Raw genomic sequence first — 21,568 nt, forward strand, 5'->3', positions numbered from 1 at the left:
TAATACATTTCTGTTTAGCGTCTGTGCTGTGATCTGTGGATGGACTTAGCTGTCTGTTGTGTTGTAGTAAACCATCACAACACTTAATGGTTTCAAACACCTACAACAACATCAGTCTGTCACTTCTCATGATTCTGTGGGTTGTCTGGGGCTGAGATGGATGATTCCTCTTCTGGCCTCACTTGGGTCCCATCCTTTGCTGCGTTCCGCTAGAAGCTCAATAGGGAATCAAATGCCAAAGGTGGCATCTCGTCTCCCAGGGTCTCTCTCCATGGCGTGGTGGTCTCACTCCTCATCACTGAGTATAACAGGCAGCCCACGCCTCTTATATGGCAGCTCGATCTCAAGAATGCAAAGGAAGACGGCGCCAGGCCTCTTAATGGCTAGACTCAGACTGGCTGAGCATCATTTCTGCCACATGCCATCAGGCAAAGCAAGTCAAAAGGCTGGCCTAGCCTCAAAGGGAAGACAAACAGACGCCACCTCTTGTGAAAAGGAGTGGCCATCATTTGTCTACCATAGCTAGGTGGAAACCCTAAGTCAGAATGGAGACAGAAAACACATGCTATATCCATAGGATGGCTTTGGCTGCACGTAAGAAAAGCTCTGGATTCAAAGAGGCTTTGACATAAGAAACTTAATTATCTTACATTATTGGAAGATCGGAGTTGTGAAAGCCTTGGGCAAAGTTCCCTGAATGGCACCATGATGTTCCTTCTGTCATCCTCAGTGTATCAGTCAGGACGGGTTAAGATACGCTGCAATAATAGACCCAATTCCAGTGGCTTTAAGAAGAGTGTAGTTTTACTCAGGCTACATGTCCATGGTGGGGCCTCCTCACTGACGTCACTTCCAGGCTGACAAAGCCACTCCCACCTGGAGCATTGCTGATCACCATGCCAGGAGAAAACGAGAGCTCTACCATGTCTTAAAGCGGCAACTGGATGCTCTGGTTCAGAAATGACATGCACCGTTTTTGCTCAGGGTTTTTGACCAGTAGTACTAAGTCACTCTTCCCCTCCTGCTCACGAATGGGCCAGGAACTGCAACTCTACAATCCGCCTGGAAGGGCAGAGATATTTCTTGTGCAGCACTGATGACCATCAAACTGAATATCAATTTCGACTAATGGCTGGTTTCTGTCCCCCTGTCCCACCCCCTCAGCCCCCCATGGTCATAACCTCCACGGAAACAACACTTAAAAATGTAGAGCAAGGAAAATTTCCCCAGACTCTCCCATCAGTTCCTGCACTCAGCATTGGCCAGAGCTGGATCACATATCCATTCTTAACTAATCTGGCAAGGGCAATGGGATTATTATGATTGGCTCAGCCCAGTTGGGATCCGTCTTCTAGAGCCAGGGATTGGGTCACTGTCTCCTGAGCCTACAAGGGCTCTGAAGTTGGTATAGGTGTTGAAAAAGATGATTCTTCTCTGGCACTTTTTAATAAGTCACATCCACAACAGAAAGATGCTTCCATACTGTCAACAATTCAGGTACTGAAACTAGAAGGAGAAAGGAGGGGAATGAATGTTGGTGGGCAACCAGCCTGGTCAACTACAAAGGGCAAAGTGTCAATAAGATGTATAGTGTTTTGCATTCAATAAGAGTTGGAATAGATAACCCCTAACATCCTGTTCAATTCTGAGATCTACTATTTTCTGTGAGTTTGTTTTTTGCTACCATCTATGAGCACAGAGGTTCAGAACATATTTGTGAGGGTGGTCTGAGGAACCAAAGCAATTTCCCTTACTTAGTGCCACTGATCAAATCCTGTTAAGAGTCCCACGCGAAGAAGGCATGTTTCTACCCATTGCTAGGAAGCTCCCAATTTTGGAATAATGATGGGGAGGTGAAAGCTCAGGGAAGAGAAAAGGAAGGGATTGGCTTTAAAATTGCACATAGTCTGAAGGTAAAAAATATGTTCTTATGATTCCCAAATGTATATGTGTATGTTATGATATATACTTTTATCTGCTCTCCTGAGCTTAACACTTGCACCACTTGGAGCTCTAAAAGGCATTTCAACATGACCATCACGAATGCTGTCCTGAACCTGCCCTTTGACCACCAACTACCAGAAACCTACTTCACCCCTTCATCTTCTTTTACCTGGATTATCAGAAAGGCTTCCATATCTCCCTTCTCCCACCCAGTGTTCCTTACTCCCGTTGACTTAGAGATCCAGTGAACATGTAAATCTGACTGACTTCCCTTTGAGTAAAACCCACCAATAGTTCTCCATCAACTGCAGAATAAGTTCAGGTTCTTTGGCAGGGGATACAGCCCCCTTCTGCCAGCTTTATTTGGAAGACTCCCTCCAAGTTTATGCTCAGCTGCTGTCTCCCCAGCTCGCATACCCCACTCCCTCCTGTCGTCTGGATTTTGTTAAAAGATGCTGCCTCTGCTGGGAGTGTCCTTCCCCTCTTGTTTGCTGTATTAACTTCGAGATTCTGCTCCTTATCTCGTTGAGAAAACTGCCTTCGATCCCACCTTTCCCCTCCCGGGCTAGGCTGGGTGCCTGTCATCTGGGTGCCTCTCAGAGCACTCTGTGCCCACCTTTGTCATGGGACATAACCACGGATAAGTTCATCATTTGTTGTCTGTCTCCCCAGTGGTTTACAAGCTCCCCTTCCTTGAGGAAAGGGACTGTCTTATTCAGCTTTTATCTCAGCGCTTAGCACAGTGCTGGGTGGAGAGTAGGCACTAATTAAAATAAATGCTTGTTGAACAGAATCATGAAGAAGAGGGTGGCAGCTGAGTAGACAGAATTGGGGGAGTGGGAGAGGGTGCAGGGGAAGAGGGAGGAAATGGAGAGATAGAAGCAAGTGGGGAGCTGCCAGGGGAGTTTGTGAACCTCCCATCCTAGGATCGAGATCTCCCTCGGGTGCCTTGGAATCTGGGTTTCAGCTCCAGCGGATCCATTCCGGATTCTGAGAAGAGGCGTTCCGCCTCTCCTGCATGGGGGATCCTTGATTTGGGTCACACGTGAGACTGAATGGACAGCTTTGGGGACAATCTCTACTGCCCACACACTGATGAACTGTCCCCTGCCTTCAACCTAAGTACCTGGGCACTTGCTCAAAGGGCCAGGACTGTTGGCAGAATTTCGGACGTCGCTTTTTGTTCTCATTTTCCTGCCCCAACTCCACCCCCTCAGGTCAAAGATGAGGATTGTTAACTCCCCCTTGGGTGGCCTCATGGCTTTGAAAGTTAGACTCAGGCCTCCTTTCCCAGACCCAAGCAGTAAGCACGCAGGAACGCCCCCTTTCCCCCTCCCCACCCCGCCCCCGCCGCCATCAGCTAAAGCGGAGGAATTTCAGAGCTGAGGCTCCGAGGCTAGGAGACCTTTCGTAACTCTTCCCGAACGCTCTGGGGAAAGTCCCCGGAAAGAGGAGACGAGGTGCTCTCCCGCGCTGGGGCTGCCTGTGTGCTGGGCGCGCAGCAGAGTGCCCAAGGCGGGGAGCGCGTAGGCCCTGCTCGCTGGTAGCCCAGTAACTTCAGAGGAGCCGCTTGACCCCTGGTCTCAGTTTAGGAACCTGTAGCAATGGGCCTGACCGCTTCCCTCCGCTGCGAGCGTCGCCACTAGGGAGAGGCAAAGGCTCGCAGACACCCCAACTCCCGCTCGGGCCGCGCACGCACGGACTGGGGTGGGGCGGGAGCGGCCGCGAGGGCTGGACCGGGTCCGGGCAGGGGGGCCTGGGCCCGCCAAGGGCCGGCTCCCGGGCCCCTGTTCGCCGCGTTGATGAACCGGTGTCCTGGGCTTTGGTGACGCGGAGCTGCGGGCGCCGCGAGCGGGGAGCGGCGAAGAGGAGCCCCCCCTCCCCCGGGCGCCCGGGCGTGGAGACGTGGGCGGCGGTGAGCGGCGCCCCCCTCCGCTCGCCTCCCCTCCCCCGCCGCCCCCGCCGGCCCCGGCCGTCCCCTCCCCGCGCGGCGCTCCCGCGTGTGCGGGTGTCTCCCTCGCTCTTCTCGCACACTCTCCGGCACTCGTGCAGGCGGCTCCCGGCTCGGCCGCCGCGCCGCCGCCTCTGCAGTCGCAGCCGGGCATGGTGAGTGAGTGAGGTCGGGCGCCGCGCGCTCCCCCGCTCGCCGCCCGACCCCAGGCGCCGCCCGCTCCGTCCCGGGGAGCCGCCGGCGGCGGCGGCGCGGGCGCGCCGCGGGGCTGGCGGCCGGGGAGCGGGCGGCCCGTGCGCCCGGGGCCTCGGGGCCCCGTCTCGGGAGCGGGCTCCGCGCCCCTCCCGGCCCCAGCCTCGCTCCTCGAGGGCTGCGCGCTCCCTCCCCTCCCGCCGCCCGCCGCCCGCCGCCCGCCGCCCGCCTCCCGGTCGCCCCACCCCGTGACCAGCTCCCCGTCTTGTCCCGCAGGACCCGCCCGGACGGGAGCACGCCGCAGCCGCCGCCGGGAGCCGCGCTTCGCGTCCCGCCTGAGCCGAGCCGCGCGCGGGGCCGCCGCCGCCGCCGGCGGGGGATGGGGCTGCCCGGGAGGCGCGCCGAGCCCGCGGGGGGAGCGCGGAGCCGGCGCGCAGCCTGAGTCCCGGCCGCCCGCGCCGGGCTGGTCCGTGCGCACCGCGCGCCGCCGCCGCCGCCGCCGCCCGCGCCTCGATGGCGCCATCGCTCCGGCGCCGCTGACCGCCCCGCGCCGCCAGCCCGGCCCGCGCGGCCCCCTCGGAGCCCGGCCGGCACGGGGAGCGGCCTGCCGCGGAAGCCTCCTCGCGCCCTCCCGCCCGGCCCCGCCATGGCGCTGCGGCGCCTCCTGCTGCTGCTGCTGCCGCTGCTCTCGCTCCAGCCCCTGGACCTGCTGCCCGGCGCCTGGGGCGCCCGCGGCCGCGCCGCCAACCGGACCCTGAGCGCCGGCGCCGCGGCCGTCGGGGGCCGGCGGCCCGGGGGCGCCCTGGCCCGGGGCGGCCGCGAGCTGAACGGCACCGTCCGGGCGCCCGGTGGCCCGGAGGCGGGGAGCCGGCGGGGGCAGCCCGCGGCGGCGGTGGCGGCGGCGGCCAGCGCGCCCGTCACCTACGAGACGTGCTGGGGCTACTACGACGTGAGCGGCCAGTACGACAAGGAGTTCGAGTGCAACAACAGCGAGAGCGGCTACCTGTACTGCTGCGGCACCTGCTACTACCGCTTCTGCTGCAAGAAGCGCCACGAGAAGCTGGACCAGCGCCAGTGCACCAACTACCAGAGTCCGGTGTGGGTGCAGACGCCCAGCACCAAGGTGGTGTCGCCGGGGCCCGAGAACAAGTACGACCCGGAGAAGGACAAGACCAACTTCACCGTCTACATCACCTGCGGGGTGATCGCCTTCGTCATCGTGGCCGGCGTCTTCGCCAAGGTCTCGTACGACAAGGCCCACCGCCCTCCTCGGGAGATGAACATCCACAGGTGAGCGCGGCCGCCCAGGGCCTGCCCCCAGACTCCCGGCGGCCTCACCCCTCTTTCCAGGCTTCCCTGTCCTCTTGGCTCTTGGCATTCCACACCCCCCCACCCCCCGTGTCTCTGTCTCTGTCTCTCTCTCGACTCTTTTAAGTCAACTGAGGACCCCTTGCCTCTTTCACAGGCGATACATCGGAGCCTTCTGTGCCCTCTTCTCCATTTCTTCAGAACCGGGAACGCATGCTTTGGTTGGTAGGGGGATTTACAGGGCAAAGTAGGGAGTGGTGGAGTCCGTGAGTTTGCGTCTAAGAATTGTCCACATTCCGTAACCCTGGGTAGGGGTCCAGGGTGCAGTTTTCAAGGCAGGTGGGCGCCTCGGTGCAGGCTCTTACTGCATTCGGTTTTCTGAGTCAAACCAGAGCGTCATCTTGGATGTAGGAGATTAAACGATGTTGGAACCTTACTGAAAAGAGTGTGAACTGAGTATTCCCGTGTGTTGGAGATGCGGGTGGTACGGAAAAGAAGCCTCCTGGGGTGAGAAGGAATGCAGATCTAACCATTCCATCTTGACCAAGGGCATATGGTGTCTATTCATCACATCCTGCCGAGTGGGATGCTTTGCCTTCCTGCTGAGACTGGAGGACTTGTTCTTTTAAACCCTGTGGGCAGAACTCTCTGAGTTAACACTTCTTGCTGTGTTCAACCCGGTGGGTATCTTTCACTGTTTCCATAGGGAGGCAGTGGGGGCTGCCTCCCACCGAAACTTAACGCCAAGAGCTTGAAATATGGTTGTGCAGGGTTCCACCCTGACTGCCTCCCTCCCACCCCGCCCTCTAGCTCCCCGAGCGCCCCTTGGGAACGGGAAACCAGCCTCTCTTTACAACTCTGTTAATGATGCGCCCAGGGGGTGCAAACTCAGCCCTGCTTCCAGTGCCCTCGTGCTGATGAACGGCTGGAGGTGGTTCAACAGTCTTTCAAGGAACAAACCCTGCCCCGGGACATGCCTCCATCTCTGGCACATGGTGTGGGCACTGCCCTAGTAATTGGGACCACCCCACACTGCCCAGACCGGTTTCTCTGAGTTTGCCCAGCGGGCCCGCACCCGGAGCCGTACAGCTTTAGGTCATCTCTGCACTCTGCCTCTTACCTTTTGGGCCTGAAAACCTTGCCCCGCTGCTGCGGACATTAGTCACCTGTACCTTGATGAAGAGAGAGAAAGGCAGATAGAAATTTCTGGGCGTGATTTCTTTCCCCCCCTGGATACTGTGGGTGTTGAGAAAAGATGATACTCTGGCGGATTTTGAGTCAAATCCACAAAGTGTGGGTACTTTCATGTTGACAAACTCGGGTGTTGGAATTGGGTGCTTCTGAGAGGAGATGGGTTTATCAGCCTCACTCGTTAACCCTGAAGTACCACTGCCTTCATCCCACCCCCATCTTATCTCTCAGGGAGTAAGTCTGTGGCTGGTTGGTCCTGGAAAATGATGGAGGAATCGTGGCACATGGTTTGTGGTCAGTGCTGGCTCTTAAAAGCAGAGGGTCGGTGGGATGGAGAGAGCAAAATCAGGACAAGACGCTCCCTCCTTTGGGTTTTGTCTGGCAAAGAATTCTCTCTCTTGGCTCCCCTTCCTGAAGCAGATGTGCCTGGTTCTTATGCCTCTGCCTCTGCCTCTGGTCCCCTCGGTTGTTCACCTTCCCCTTCTTCTATGCTTCTGGCCTCTCATCACACTTTCCATTCTGGCCGGGACCTCCTGCCAGTGGATTCCCACGAAGTTTTCTTTGGGTTTCTCTCTTCCCCGAGACGTTCTTCTCTGCACCCTTGGGGAGACCTGCCCCCTGCCCTGCCCTCCACCTCCTGCTGAATTTATTCATCATCACCTGGGAGGATGCTGATGGCCTTTGGATGCTGGCGTTGGCCTGCGTTCTTTGGGCTTTGACCTTGGAGATGTCACTGTCCCCCCACCATGCTGACTCCCCAACCCACTCCAAACTAGGGCGACTAGTGTGTGTGTGTATAGGTGTGCGGCTCAATGGTGATGCCGTGGGGGCAGTTTCTCTCCAAGGTTGGGAAAGAGAGGTAGCCATGGGAAGGGCGATGCATTTCAGCCCTCAGACCATTATGTAAATGTGGGCTGTTTCTCAAATTCACCTCCTGATTTTATTCAGTTCACAGCACCTCTTCCAGCAGCTGCAGTCTCGCCTGTTCAGTGCTTGGGAAGCCATCATGTTGATGCTTGTTAGGCAGGGGACAGAGCCTGTCTCCGTGTTTGGGAGGGGGGTGGGAGAGAGGACAGAGCACGAGCGGTGCATCTAGGACACTCCCTGAATGACCTTGGGCAGGTCAGGGGAATGTTTTTCCATTCTGGATAACTCAGGCACGACGGTGTCCCACCCCAGCCTCTCCCTTCCCAGGCGTGTCGGGGTGAGTGTGCACATTTGCAGGAGCTGCCCGCCGACTCCCGGGTGCGCATGAGTGGTTCCACCACGCTCCCACTTTGCTCAGGCCTCAGAGGTCGTCGCTTGCTGTTTCAGGGAGTTTGGGGTGCAGATTGCCTTGTTGGGGACCTGGGGTAGGGAAAAGGAGAGAACGATGGAGAAAGAGATAAAATATTCACACCATAATGGGTCCTCCCTGGGGAAAGTGAAGGAGGAGGAATGTATACTCTTCAGAGGTCCACAGAAGAGGTGGGATATGTGCTGGGTTCCGTACTCCTTGAAATAGTTCAGCAAAGGCATTTCCTTTCTGGAAAGGCAAAGAGTATTTTACCGATTCCGGCGTGTGAGCCTCTGTGAAGATGGTGGTTGGGCAAGCGGGTTGAGCGGGAGGGATGTTTGTGGGAGTGTTAGAAGGGTGAAAAGGAAGATGTTGCCTTAGGACCAGCCATCTGCCTCCTCTGCTCCCCTTAGGGCGGGCCTTCTTCTTCCCTCTCCAGCCCCCGCAGGGAGGAAGATTTAGTCTTTTCCAGAAGTGATTAGACCTTGCCATCTGTGTGAGAAGTCCCCCCCCCCGCCCCCGCCCCCCCACGTGTCTCTGGGGCAACCATCGCCTCTCACACCAGAGCACGTGAGCACAGACTCCCAGCTGGACCTCAGGGAGGGGAAAGAGGTGGCCGCAGGGACCAAAGGCGCAGCCGAGTTCTGGATCTGGAGAGCCCTGGACATCAGGTGCCCACCTTTCCCACCCAGAACCCCATTTCCCACCAGGATCTTGGCCTCACCTAGCCCTTCTTTCCACCTGCCCGGGCTGAGGCTGAAGCTGCCGGCCCGCAGGCGTCCGCCCATCTCAGTGTTTCACGAGTGGCTTCTGGGATGCTTCCCTGGGGCTGTCTCTTCAGTGAGGGGCTGCCATGGCTTCCAAGGGCAGGGGCTCTGCCCGGGACACGGGCCTCAGAGGCGGGCTCCCTGGTGACATTCGGTTCCAAACCAGCCGTCCCACATTCCAGCCCGTTCCTTCCTCCTCACCCCGTGTTCGTTCATTAGAGTCTTGGAGATGAGAATCATTCTGAGGGAGGAACTGTGTTGCTTGTTAAAAAGAAGGCTAATTAACAGATAGGTCAGGAAGCTACAAGGATGCCGTAGGTGCAGTTGGTGAGGCCAGAGGTGCCTGCGGTCCTCCCACCGCCTGCACAGGGATGAAGGGATGGAGGAATTTAAGGTGGGGATGGGTGTGGAGAAGTACTCAGGGCTGAGGAACGAAAAACCTGTTATGAGGGAAAAGGAAGCATATTAGGAGGCGACCCTGGTAGCTATCCAAAGGGGCCTTCATCTTCGGGTTCCTCTGCTTATTTCTAGAAACATCAAGGGAACACTGTGTCCTACCTTTTCTTCCTCCAGAAATTAATTACAAACCCAAAGAGCTCTGTTTTGTCCTCACAGACCACATAATTGCAGTAGCGGGACCACTCTGCCGGCTGATTTAGTGAGTTCTCTTTCTAGGTTCCTAGGCAATGAATTGTCAAATCATGCCAAACACTCCATTTTTTGAAGCACGGTGGGCTCACTATAATAAATTGATCTAAACTGAGAGTCAACTTGTTTTTTTTTTTTTTTTTAACTTCAAAGATAGCAGTTGTTGGGAAAGAAAAAGAAAGCATCTTGCCTTGGGCTGAAGGTCTTAGCCTTGCATGTTTTCCATTTTCTTTGAGTAAAAAAAAAAAAATGCGTGAAGGGAAAGCAGTGAAATTGTGGAAGAATTTAAGAAGGCTTATGGAGGGAGGGGTTCGGGGAAGGATACCAGGAAGACAGAAAGAAACAAAAATAGTAAAGGGAGGAAGGTAATCAGGTGAGAGAGGTGGGTGGCATTGTGCAGATCTGTGCTTGATTTCCTCCTGACCCCTGCAGCTACGTGCATATGTATTCATTCAACAGATGAGCCCTGCCCACCCGCTGTGGGCAAGGAACATTTCAAATTATAAAATGTAAGCCTGTCGAGTGTATGTTACCTTTGACCCACGAGGCAAAGCAGAGTTCATTCTCCATTGAGCAGGTCAGCCATGCAAAAAGCCCTGCCCTTGGACACTCCTCCCTGGAACGTCGCTTGCTGTCTTCCTGGCCTCTCCCACCTCACCCCAGCCCCAGAAGGCATGCACATTGGTCCCTTTTCCCTGCCCACAACCCTGTCCCACGCCCAGAGCACATTCATTCGGAGGAATCTGCTGCTGAGTTACTAAGACTTGACCCACAGTTCTCTCGGCTGCCACAACACAGGAGGAGAAAAAGTCCAGCGCACTGTTTCCAACCTGTTTTAATGAGAGATCGAGTGAGCGTGCAGTCGATTTCAGATCAGTTGTGCAGGAAGTAGTGATTGAGAGCTGAAAAAGTGAGCTGACCGAAAGAGGTGATCCCAGACAGACACACGCCCTGGGATCCAGAAGAGAAGGGAACTACGCAGAAGGAAGCTTCATCCCCGCAGCTGCCTTGCCGGGTTTTCCAGGGCCTGCCAGGATGGCCCTGAGATCTTCACTCTCTGGCTTCTCGCCGTAGTCAGCCAGAGTCCCCACTGCATGTTAGAAGTAGCACCCAGCCCCTGGCTGCTGGGTGTCACCACTGGCCTTCTCTGCCACCCCCCCCCCACCACCAAAGTCCTGCACAGTTTATGTTTGAAATTAGGGTGAATTCAAGTGCATGTTGTCTTACAATTCTCAGTACATCCCTTGACAGTATATATCCCGTGGAACCACAGTATTGTGGTTTGAACTTCCTTGTGTATAGACCATCTCAGATTGGTGGCAGGGGAGGGAGCTTTGACGGACTGTATGAGGGCCTAGGTTAAGTTCATTTTAAAAATAGTGTCTGCTGTGATTTTTTTCCCCTCTTTTCTCTACCTTAGGAAACTCCTGTTATTTTTCCCTGAGTCACATTTATGACCCCCCACTTCCAGCATGTTCGTTCTTGGATGTTGCAGACGGGGAAGAGGGCTTGGCGGGAGGGTTTACCAGCAGCCCTTCAGAGGGTCTCAGACCCCTGGGCTTGAGCAGGCTTATTTTACACCCATTCAGGACAAATTGCTAACCTCGTCTTTTTTTTTTTTTTTTTGATCTTTAGAAGTAAAACCAAAATGTTCTGAAAAGGCAGAGTAGTGCTTTCTATTATTTAGTCATCCATTACAGAACCATAGAATTTTTATTGTGGGCAAGTCATTTAACTTAACTCTCTAATTTTGTAAGCCAGGCAGCTGAAGCGCAGGGAGGCCAGATGACAATGCCAAGGGTCCTCAGGGAGGGGGTGAGTGATCTGCAACTATAGAAGCCAGGGTGCCGGTATCCTGGGCCACAGCCTCGTCTTCTTGCCCAGTGGAAATCTATTCTGTTTTACTTTACGTACAAATAACTTTCAGATATTTAGACATGTGACAGCCTTCTCCCTTCTCTTGCTTCCCTACATTTTTTCAGCCCTTTCTCATTCAATTTTTCCATCCACTAAAATGATTTCTGTTCATCTTCCCTGGTCCTTGGCAGTTTCTCCGAATTCCTTTGGAAAGGGCAATACCCTGATCTAAGTTTATTATTATTATCCTTTAATAAGATTTGAGTAATGCAGCTCATTTGAAGAAGGAAAATACTGCGCGAGCCAAAAACTTGTGAACCAGAGCAATGGGTCACTGGATAAAACTATGGGCAGAAACCTGTAATGAAAAATACGGGCTGTGAATGCTTTCTCTCTGTCCCAGAGATGGGTGGGGACGCTGAAACCAACCAGGTCCGACCTGGTCCAGCCGACCAGAGACCAGAGCCCCCCCAGGCATCCCGTGGTCCTGAGAGGGAGTGATTTCAGGTTTGTCCTCCAGGATGGCTCCCTACGTATAAGACAGCTCTGTGACCCGCAGACGTACATTGACTGGTGCCCATCCTGCCCTTTCTCAGCTCTGGGCCGAGAGACCGCAGGGCCAGGGTGAATACAAGGTGAGGGCTTCAGAGAAGCTTTGGGGAGGATGGCTAATGAAGCTGGACATTTGGGTCCCATCATTATGAGAAATTAACGTCTGTGGCATGCAGTTCGGGGCTTTTGCCTGCATTGTGCCCACGTCCTCCTTGGAAAGAACCAGGACATAACTATCCTAATGTGTCATCTTTCTAAGCAGTCACTTTGGGAGGCCACATGCTGATTCTTCTCTGGGAGATATTGCCACGGTTCCTCTCTTGGAGGTGCTTTCAGAGCCCATGCATGCTGTTTTGACTTTTCATGATGGTAGCATATTTTTATCCTCCTAGGGTAGATGTGATTTTTGTAAGCAGCGATGTCATGGGGCTGAGGCCGATGGATGAAATAGGTGCTTGGCTGGTTATTGATCAGAAATGAAGGGTGCCTCCAGTAAGGAGACCTGCTGGCCCAGGGGCTGTGTCAGCTGCCTCCAAAGGCAGGTGCCCAGAGGAGGCGTCCCGGTATTGAATGGCAGCCCGGCATCAGAGCCCCGTGCTCGTGAGGACCACTAGGAAGGAGTCCCTCCCCTCACTGAAAGATAATTACCGACCTTAAGAAAATCAGCTTCATGCTCTCTCAATGTGTCTGGGCAGACAGCGGAGGAGCTGGGAGAGAGGGGAAGAGAAAGGGGTTCAATATGCAGAAAATGGCTCAAATAACTGCCCAGAAAGGGTTAAAAAATGGTCCCACAAAAAAAAAAAAAAAAAAAAAAAAGGTCCTACATTTCTGCATGAGAAATGCAACTTGGATTCTTAATTTGATTCTGAGGGTAAAGGGACCCGATTTCTTTGGGATGCTTGCGGCCAGGCTTGGGGTCAGAACCAGGTGCCGGCTGTGCCCTGCCCTCCCTCCTCTCCACTGAATGCCAGCCCCTCTGCAATTTGGCATCCAGACGAGGTCACCACTTGGGCCAGAGAGCCATTGACGAGGCAGAAGCGTTTACAAGCACAGGAAGATGGGGTTTCCTGTGAGCGTTGCCGCTAGAGTCCTAATGTGCATTTCCTGCGCCTCCCCAGACCCCCCAAAAGTGTGTTCATTCCATGAGGTTGATCACAGACATGGAGCGAGGGTGGGGCAGGCCGAGTTTAAGGGCGGGTGACAAGGGGCCACCAGCTGCAGCAGTTGTGGCCAATTCTTTTTTTTTTTTTTTTTAATTCACTAGTTTTCTTTTTTTTTTTTTAAAGGAATTCCTTTATTTTTATTATTTATTTATTTATTTATTTATTTACTTTTGGCTGTGTTGGGTCTTCGTTTCTTTGCTAGGGCTCTCTCCAGTTGCGGCAAGTGGGGGCCACTCTTCATCGCGGTGCGCGGGCCTCTCACTATCGCGGCCTCTCTTGTTGCGGAGCGCAGGCTCAGTAGTTGTGGCTCACGGGCTTAGTTGCTCCGCGGCATGTGGGATCCTCCCAGACCAGGGCTCGAACCCGTGTCCCCTGCATTAGCAGGCAGATTCTCAACCACTGCGCCACCAGGGAAGCCCTGTGGCCAATTCTTATTCCACTTTGGTGCTGGGGAAGCAGCGGCTGTGCTTCTGTAGCTGGGGCGGGATTCCTTCTTCTCAGTAAGAGTTAGTGGGTGGTGAGGGGCTGGGGCCGAGCCTCTGACCCTGCCCGCCCCCTAACAGTTACTCTCGAGCGCTCTGGGAGGAGTCCTGCTCTGCGCCTGGGCGCCCCGCTCCTCTGCTCAGGCGTCAGGAAGGGGGGAACTCAGTCTCCCAGGAGCTTACAGGACCCCGTCACCCATCACTCCAGGAAGCTGGTGTTGAAGACCTGAGATCTCAGATGAGGACTCAAGGTCACATGGGTGAAGCAGGGCGGGGAACCGGGAAACACTCAGAAGAGCCTCCCTTCTCCGGGGCTCCCTCTGAACCCGGCATCCTGCCTTATCCCACTGCATCCTTCCACCACCCTGGGTCTGGTGGCCATTTAACAGATGACAGAATCAACTCAGAGAGGCTTAGTAACTTGCCCAGGGTCACACAGCTAGTCCATGGTTGGTCTCTATCTCCTTTGGGGGCCAACAAGGCAGTTGGCTCTCACCTTCCTGAATGTAAACGGGTCAGTGATACTCAGACTACTTGAGAAAGCAAAGACCCACACGCTCGTGCCCTGGGACGAGTTATCGCTGTAAGGGGCTGGCGGTGAGTGACCTACGGGCCAGGGTACCTCAGTGCCGGGCTGGTGGCCTCACTTGCATTGCACGCAGGGCACACAGGCGCCCAGGGCAGTGAAAGGGCTCCTGTTCAAGAATGGATTATGTTGGTGGAGGTCTGTGAAGACAATACAAAGAAGACGTAAAGAATAAAAACAAACGAACAAAACCACATGGGTTTTAATTGAAAAAAACCCTTAAAACAACTCCTCCCCCCCACCCCCCCCACCCTGGCAAACCTTTAGAGTATTGCAAGGACCCCAGGGCAATTCTGCAGGAGTCCTGGCTCCTGAGAGTAATGGGGCACTAGAGAAAAGAAGGGGTTTGGGGGCGAGAGGATGGACCTCGGGCCATGCCCAGTTTTAATTATGGAGAGACGGATGGCTCACAACAGCCCCATTTATCACAGCCCCCCCGCTCCGCCCCATTTATAACCTCAAGCCCAGTGTGTGCGAGACCCGGGATTCCGGCCAGCTCACTCCTGCTTCTCTGCTCTTTACCGGCTGGCCTGAATTCTCCGCGCCCTGCTTCCTCATTCCTCAATCTTTCCCCGCGTTTCTCTGCTCCTTGGGCCCTCAAGCCCTCTGTCTTGAAAAGCCTGTGAAAGGGAAGGAGCCCTGGGTTTTGCTCTCCAGCTCCAGCTGTTGCGGCTGGTGGTGGTGGTCACAGTCACGGCCACGGTGGTGGTCCCTGGCGGGGCTCACGCCCCGGGGTCTGCACCTCCAGTGCAGGGGTCCCTGACCGTCGGATCGAGGCGGGTGTGGGAACGTGGCGGTCCTGAGCATTGTTTTCAGCCCCACCCCGGTCAGAGGGGCGGGAGAACCCTTGTCCAGAGCCGCTGACCCCATCTCGGGACCTGTGGAGGCTGGGTTCCAGCTGGGCTCTGCGTGACTACGAGCTTGGCCCTGTTCCCTCGTGTTTGGGAGACGAGTCGCTGCTTTCTGCAGGCTTCACAAGCACTCTCGTTCTTCCTCGCTTTTTTGGCATGTGGTCTCGTGTACTGTTCCCATTAGCTCCGGCATTAAAGTCTCATTACTTAGGACATCTGTCCTCTGGACAGAGTCACAGTTCCCTGAGCCAAATGTCGTCTTCTGGGAAGGATGCTTCACACCCAGACAGGCAACCCTTCCCTCTTCCTCCATCCTGCAGCTCCAGCGAGGAGGGATTGGATCCCTGAGAATGCGTGCTGGGGCGAGGAGAAGCAGGAGCGTGTCCAGAATCCATCCATCCACCCGCTTCTGAGGTCCTGGGATACAGACGCCTGCCGTCATCCAGGGGCACGGAGGGGGCTGAACCCCACAATAGCAAAGAAGTTGTTGCCAGGAGGGCTTTTCTCCTCCAGCCCTCGGATCGGCCTCGGATCCTATTAGTAGGGACTCTGGCCTCAGTCACCCCGATGTCTGGGCAGCTGGGGGTGGGCTCGTGTTAACCCATCTCCTGAAATGACCAGGCACGAGGCCCAGCCCAAGTGTTGAGGCTGCTCCAGAACTTTCGGAAGAATCTGGTTTCCAGCCTCCCTCTTGGACCCCCTCTGACTCTTTACTGCATCCTGAGAAATTTGCCTGAGCTTTTCCAGGAATGCTATCCCGGTGGCTCCGAAGGCTCTTCGTGCTGTGAGAAATCACGCAGCTTTTCTGTTCTCAGGTCCTCAGCAGCCAGCTTCGTACCCACTCTGAGCATTTGCGAAGAGAACCTGGCTTTTAGTGGAGGATCTGTGGCTTCTCTCTCTCTCTCTCTTCAGTCACATCATTACAATGTTTCTTTTTGTTCCTTTCGGTGTCTTTGTCCGCTGCTGCCTCTTTCTCCATCTGTCCTTCTTTTGATTCCTCTTCTGTTGAGTTCTTTCCTTTCCTGGCTTCCTCCCTTTCTCCTTCTTGAACTTGTCCTGCTGTAACTTCATTAAACTGCATCAATTCAGACTCTGCTAATTCAAAATTTATCCAAATTGGACCTCAGCAAAGTTGCTTTTCTTTTCTGTCTCTGATAAAAAGCTGTGATGAACAGATTAATAGCTCAGACAAGACTGCAGAGTTTGTTCAGGGCGCATCCGCCAGGCAGAAAGACAGACTGTTTTCAAGCAGGCTCTTCTGTAGACAATTGGCATGCTAATTACAAATCATTCTTATCTGTTCAATAAAGTAGCTCTCCAAAGATCAATGTTTTATTTTAGCCTAGTTTGTAATCCTGCAGTGGCCCAGGAAGCAGTAAAAATGCATTTCCTTTAAAGCATTTTATAATTTCCTTGTCTGTTTTATTGACTGGGATTAGCCTGCCCCCATGTCTGCTGAATTTGGTGATGCTTGCCTGGAGGCCGCTTCGAATTCCCTCTTGAATTTCCTCTGGGGGCTCCCGCTTATTTCCCCTCTTCTTGTTTCTTTTTTGTATTTCCCTGAGTTTCTGGAATCCAGAAACTCTCTCGCTTTTGGCTTTGAGATTTCTGTGATGGGTGATACCACCACCCAGGGCGCCCCTCATTCCATCTTGCCGCAGGGTGACCAGATGGGCACAAGAGGTTAGGGTCCTGAAGGCAGACTTAGGACGTCTGGCGCTCTTTCTGGGGGATAAGAGGACAGAGATCTCTGTCTTTCCTCCCTCCGTTCTTTCCCTATTGCCTGTTCCTGCATCGCTGTCCCAACACCACTGTAGGACAAGATAGGATGTACTTAGATGCACCCTTATGGAAGAGGACATGGACCTCCCTTCCTTTGCCTGCTTTTGTGGCCCTCGAGGGACCCCTAGCAAAGCCCCCTTTCCCTCACTCTTGGAGGTCGTCATCCATCTTTCCCTGCCTTGGAGCCCCTCTGGCCTGTTGGCCCTGCTGTGGGTTGGGGGCTATCAAGTTGTGGAGGTGTGTTCATCTCCGGCCCATTCTGATCTCTGCACACCTGGGAAATTCGGGAACGCAGAGTCTACATCTGTCCTTTGAGATGCAACAGCCCTGGGGTGCAGAAGAAAACGCATTTTCCTCCAACATTCCATTCACATAAGAATGCTGTCTCCATGTGGTCTCACGGGAATGCTTGTCTTTAGCATCTGAAACTCATAGACTCTCTTGGGTGAAAGGGGCTGATGAGGTGCTTTCATGCCTCTCCCGCTGGGCGCCAGCTGCATCTAGAGCTGGGGCTCCCCCTCCCCCTGGAGGTGGTCCATTCTATTGTTAGGACGCAATTCCAGTTAATTCTCATGGGAAGCCAATATTGACTTCCCTGGCATGAGGTCTGCCCACCTGGGCAACCCCACCCTTGTGTACCCCACCCTTTCAATAGTGGCATTGATGAGAAGGTACTTGAACTTGGAAATGACAATGATGTTTATAATTTTTTTAATAGAGGACAAAAAAGAAATTGAAGAAAGAAAAGAAAGAAAAAGGGAGGTAGGAAGAAGGAAGAAAAAAAAATAACGGAGTCTTTTGCAGAAAATGTTGCCCCGGCCCATTTGACCCATTTGCCCTTTTAATACCCCAACAGGATCCTGATTTGTTTTGCTCATGATGTGAATCCTGTGCTTTTTTTCTCGAAGTTTCCTTGCCTGGTAGCGGAAGCACGATTTGTGATGGCCTCATAGGAAAGAACAAATAGACACTCTCTTTGCACTTGGCTTGCAGAGTCCAAGTTCAGGGTTTAGCAAAAGCTGGTGTGTGACCAGATGCATTTCTGACCTTAGGCCTGAGTGGAAAGTATGGGATGTAGGTGGTCCCTTCCAGGATGACCCGTAGCCACAGCCGTGCCATGTGGCTCCCTTGCCACACCAGGAGTTTTGCCATCTGGCATTGTTGAGTCAGCCTGCCAAGACTCCCCTCTTGCACCTGTACGCATGGACTTTCGTTGTGGTTCTGTTGGCTGAGCCTCTAGACACGGGGAGGCTGTATTTGGATTGATTTATTAATCGAATGTTTAGTGCTTACGAGGTGCCAGGTTCTGTTCTAACTGCTCTACAAATATGAACTCATTTAATCCTCATAATAACCCTAAGAGGTAGACGTTATTTTTGGTCTTATTATTTTGGCCTTATTTTTTCAACAAGGACACAGAACCACAGGACACTTAAGTAGCTGCCTAACGATCACCAGTATCCTAAGTGGCCGGAATTCTGACCCAGGTACTGTGGCTCCAGAATCCCTGTGTTTAGCCAGTGGGCAATACCGCCTTCATTTTGCCTCTCCTATAGATTTACGTCTGTGTTTATAGCAAATCAGGAAAATGACACCAAGGGTATCAACAGTAAGAGCAGCGGTAGGTGCATTTATTAACTCATCTATCTCCTGGCTGCCCAAGTGACCCTGCTAACAAGTCTCGGTAGCAGTTTTGTTCTCCCAGGTCCAGACAGTAGCTGGCCTTGACACATCCAGATCTTTGATTCATGCTCAAACAGTCCAGATATTTCTGAAAAAGTCTAGGCTTGGTGTAGATGCTACCGAATGTCCCAGGCCTGGGTACATTTTCACATGATTCACGAGGCAAGGAGTGGCGTGTGTGGAGGAGAGGCCGTTAGGGATGAATTGGGGTCCCAGGGGATGCACGTCGACCCTGTACCTAGCTGCGGTGCGTCATCGAGGGACGGCTCCAGGTCAGGCGCTCATTGGGATGCAGTGACTTGCCTTGCTGGCCTGAAAAACAAAGCAGGCAGGCCGAGCTTTCCCTTGCTAAGTTCGGCTGTGTTTATTGGCCATGATGAATTCCGATTGTGCCGGGGACAACTCAGACCTGCAGAATGGCTGGGTGCAGATGCACAAACATTGTTATCACAACAAAGGAGATTCTCCCCATCCATTCGGAGCCTCTGTGTATGTGGAGAGCGGTCTTGTGCACACACAAAGCCGGCAGCTGTGTTTTTCAAGTGGACTGTAAGAGAACCAGAAAAAAGGAGAACTAAATTAAGCCATTCTCCTCGGTCCGTGTTTATTAAAAATATATTCACTTCAGTTGTCCGGAGTGCATGTTTCAGAGAATAAAAGCATCCCGACTGCCCAGTAGATAAGGATGAGGCTGAGGGTAAAGAGGCCTCTAGCTGTTCCCAGAGTGGCAGAGTCGAGTAAAAGCTCAGTCATCCGGGACTCTCATAACCAGAATATTTTATTTAACCGGAGTAGGATGTCTACACTCTACTTTTAGGAGAAATACCACAGAAGTAGCTGTCAGAATCTTCGATGGTTCATTCTCCAGTTTTTATAGGATTCCATTTCCTAGATTGTCTATAGTTTATTGAGTTTTCTCTGTGAAGAGAACTAAAGATTAGGTTGGTGGCCCTCTCATGGAAGAACTTTGCTTTTTTTTTTTTTTTTTTTAAGTAATTATATTCAGTATATGCTACTTAATTAGGCAGGAATGCTTTTAGAAAATTCTTCAAAAACAAGAGTGTTCTCATTAGTCCTTAGGAATAGAAACATTAACCAGAATAGTTTGTTCATGGAATGGTTCATCTGTTTGGCCTTCTATCGTACCCATCCAACAGCATAAATTTGTTTCCTGCTGCTTCCGAAAAGAGAAGGGTCCTGACTAGGGGGTCTTCACTATGCAGCTTGCCTTGCTCTTGGCACAGAAAAACTTACTGAACACTGGCTGAACTGATTTCCTCCCTTCCGTGGCATTTATGTGGCTCTCAGATCCAGAGACATGGCAGAGGCAGAAGGCTGGTTTCCATTTGTTCCACTTCAGTGAGCAGAGATATTCATGGTATCTTCATGGACAGCATGTTAATTGAGCTCAAAAAGACTTATCAATAAACTAGGGTTCCTAGCTTCCCCACTTAATTTGGGGGGAACCTAAGTTTTACCCCCTGCTCTATGAGTGAAGATGGGGACAAAACAATTCCAAGTTTTTATCTGGCACTCTTGTGCCACATTTGTTTTCAAACTTGGAAGCTCCATGAAGTCCAGGGACTGCTGAATGGAGGGTAAGAACTTGGTAGAGTAGGGTTCTGGCTCTAACTCTGGCCTCATGCAGAGCAGGAGTCTAATGAAGTATATTGGTGTTCTACTCAGAATTTCATTTGATAGAAGGTTGCCTGCTAAAACAATGTAAAAACTTTCATAGCTGTTGGTGGTCATGACTCACTAAGGTGAATAGAAATGGGCAGTTGGGTGACCACTGAGTTCTGTCTGGGTAGATTTTTCTACTAAAGATTGAACATGCTCTGTTATCTCCTGTTCAGAGACCACTGCAGGAACACAGTAGGTGAAAAAATAAATGTGATTAAGTGGATGGAGGATTGGAAGGAAAGATGGATGGATGGATGGATGGATGGATGGATGGATGGATGGATGGATGGATGGATGGGGTGTTGGATAGATGGATGGATGGATGGATGGGGTGTTGGATAGATGGATAGATTAATGGATGGATGAATAAATGGATGGATGGATGGATGGATGGATGGATGGACAAATGGGTGAATGGATAATTCAGTGGTATAAAGTCAGCTTCTGTAGCGTAACCTACTTATGTTTGAAATCTGGGTTTACCGCTTACCAGCTCTGTGACCTCAGACAAGATATGTAACCTCTCAAAGTCTTAGTTTTCTCATCAGTAAAATATGGCTACTGATAGTACCTACTGTTTAGGATCATTTTGAGGATTATATAAAATAATGCATAAAAGAGTTTAGCACTCTGTTTGGCACATAGTAATGGCTCAATAAATTATAGCCCTTAATTTCCCCTAGCTGGCAAGACTATGAAGCAAAGTTATAACCAAGGTTTTGTTTATTTTTCTCATGTTAAGGGAATCATTTGCCATTTTAAGAAAGATTTCATGTCTTGAATACAGGTGGCAACACATCAAAATGTCGACCAGGCTTGGTCCCTACAGGAATTGGAATAACTCAACACTTAGGGAAATTCAAACACACTTTCATTCCTTGGGACCACTGACAACATGAACCAAGGTGTTAAGCGAATAAATAATTGGTCTTGACCTGAACCACTCATTGACTAATTGTTTCTCCACGCCCTAATATTAACTGGCGTTTGCTAAATTAGCAGACCCAGCTGGAGAGACTGGGAGGGCTCGTTCAAGCTGACAGTCCCTAGGAAAGTGAGGTGTGTATAAAAGGCAGCCCCCCTGAGCAGAAGGGCATCAGGACTCCAGCCAGAAGCCCTGGGTTGGAATTTTGGTTCCATCGTGTTCTCGTCCTAGAATTAGTCTGAGCCTCAGTTTCGTGTTTAAAATTGGGATAACCGTAGCTGCAGAGGTCCCAGGTTTAGTACGGCCGCCACGCCGGACAAGGCAGGTAAAGCCCTTAGAACCTGCTCAGTGCTATGCATATGTAAGGTCGGATCTCAGTTTTGCAGATGGTTAACATACAAGCAACGAGTCCTGAAGAACGCAGAAATTTCCTGGCTTGAGTGATCAGAATGAGTGTTTTCCCTGTTCAGATTTGCTGCCCAATTAATTAACTCTCCCCTGCTCGCCACACACCCACGAAAGCCAAGGAATCCATGTGCAGCGAACCAAGGCAATTAGGTAGATAATTCAGGCAAAAAGCATTCCTTTGTTTCCTGTATCCAGATATTGCAGCAAAGTGGCTCTGGGGGAGGGGGAGATTGGGGGATTGGGATGAGCAAGACAAAGAACCAGATTCTTCAAGTTCTTAAATTAGACCTCTGTAGTGGGCACGGGGTGGGGGGGCGCG

The 21,568-nt window shown here is 52.4% G+C and overlaps 1 protein-coding gene across 3 annotated transcripts in view; it reads left to right on the forward strand.

Moving 5' to 3' along the window:
• Positions 1–4,675: 4,675 nt before the first annotated feature.
• Positions 4,676–21,568, forward strand: part of SHISA6 (shisa family member 6) — a 264,868-nt gene continuing 247,975 nt past the window's right edge. Inside the window, exon 1 of one of the 3 annotated variants that reach the window (XM_082373292.1) lies at positions 4,676–5,377. In XM_082373292.1, the coding sequence (XP_082229418.1) occupies positions 4,734–5,377 (644 nt within the window). In that variant the 5' untranslated portion in view covers positions 4,676–4,733. The remainder of the gene's footprint in view (positions 5,378–21,568) is intronic. The other 2 variants (XM_082373290.1, XM_082373291.1) reach the window with 2 other exon arrangements.

Source organism: Balaenoptera borealis (genome assembly GCF_965194805.1).
Source record: "Balaenoptera borealis genome assembly, chromosome: 20".
In the NCBI taxonomy this organism is placed as follows: Eukaryota; Metazoa; Chordata; class Mammalia; order Artiodactyla; family Balaenopteridae; genus Balaenoptera; species Balaenoptera borealis.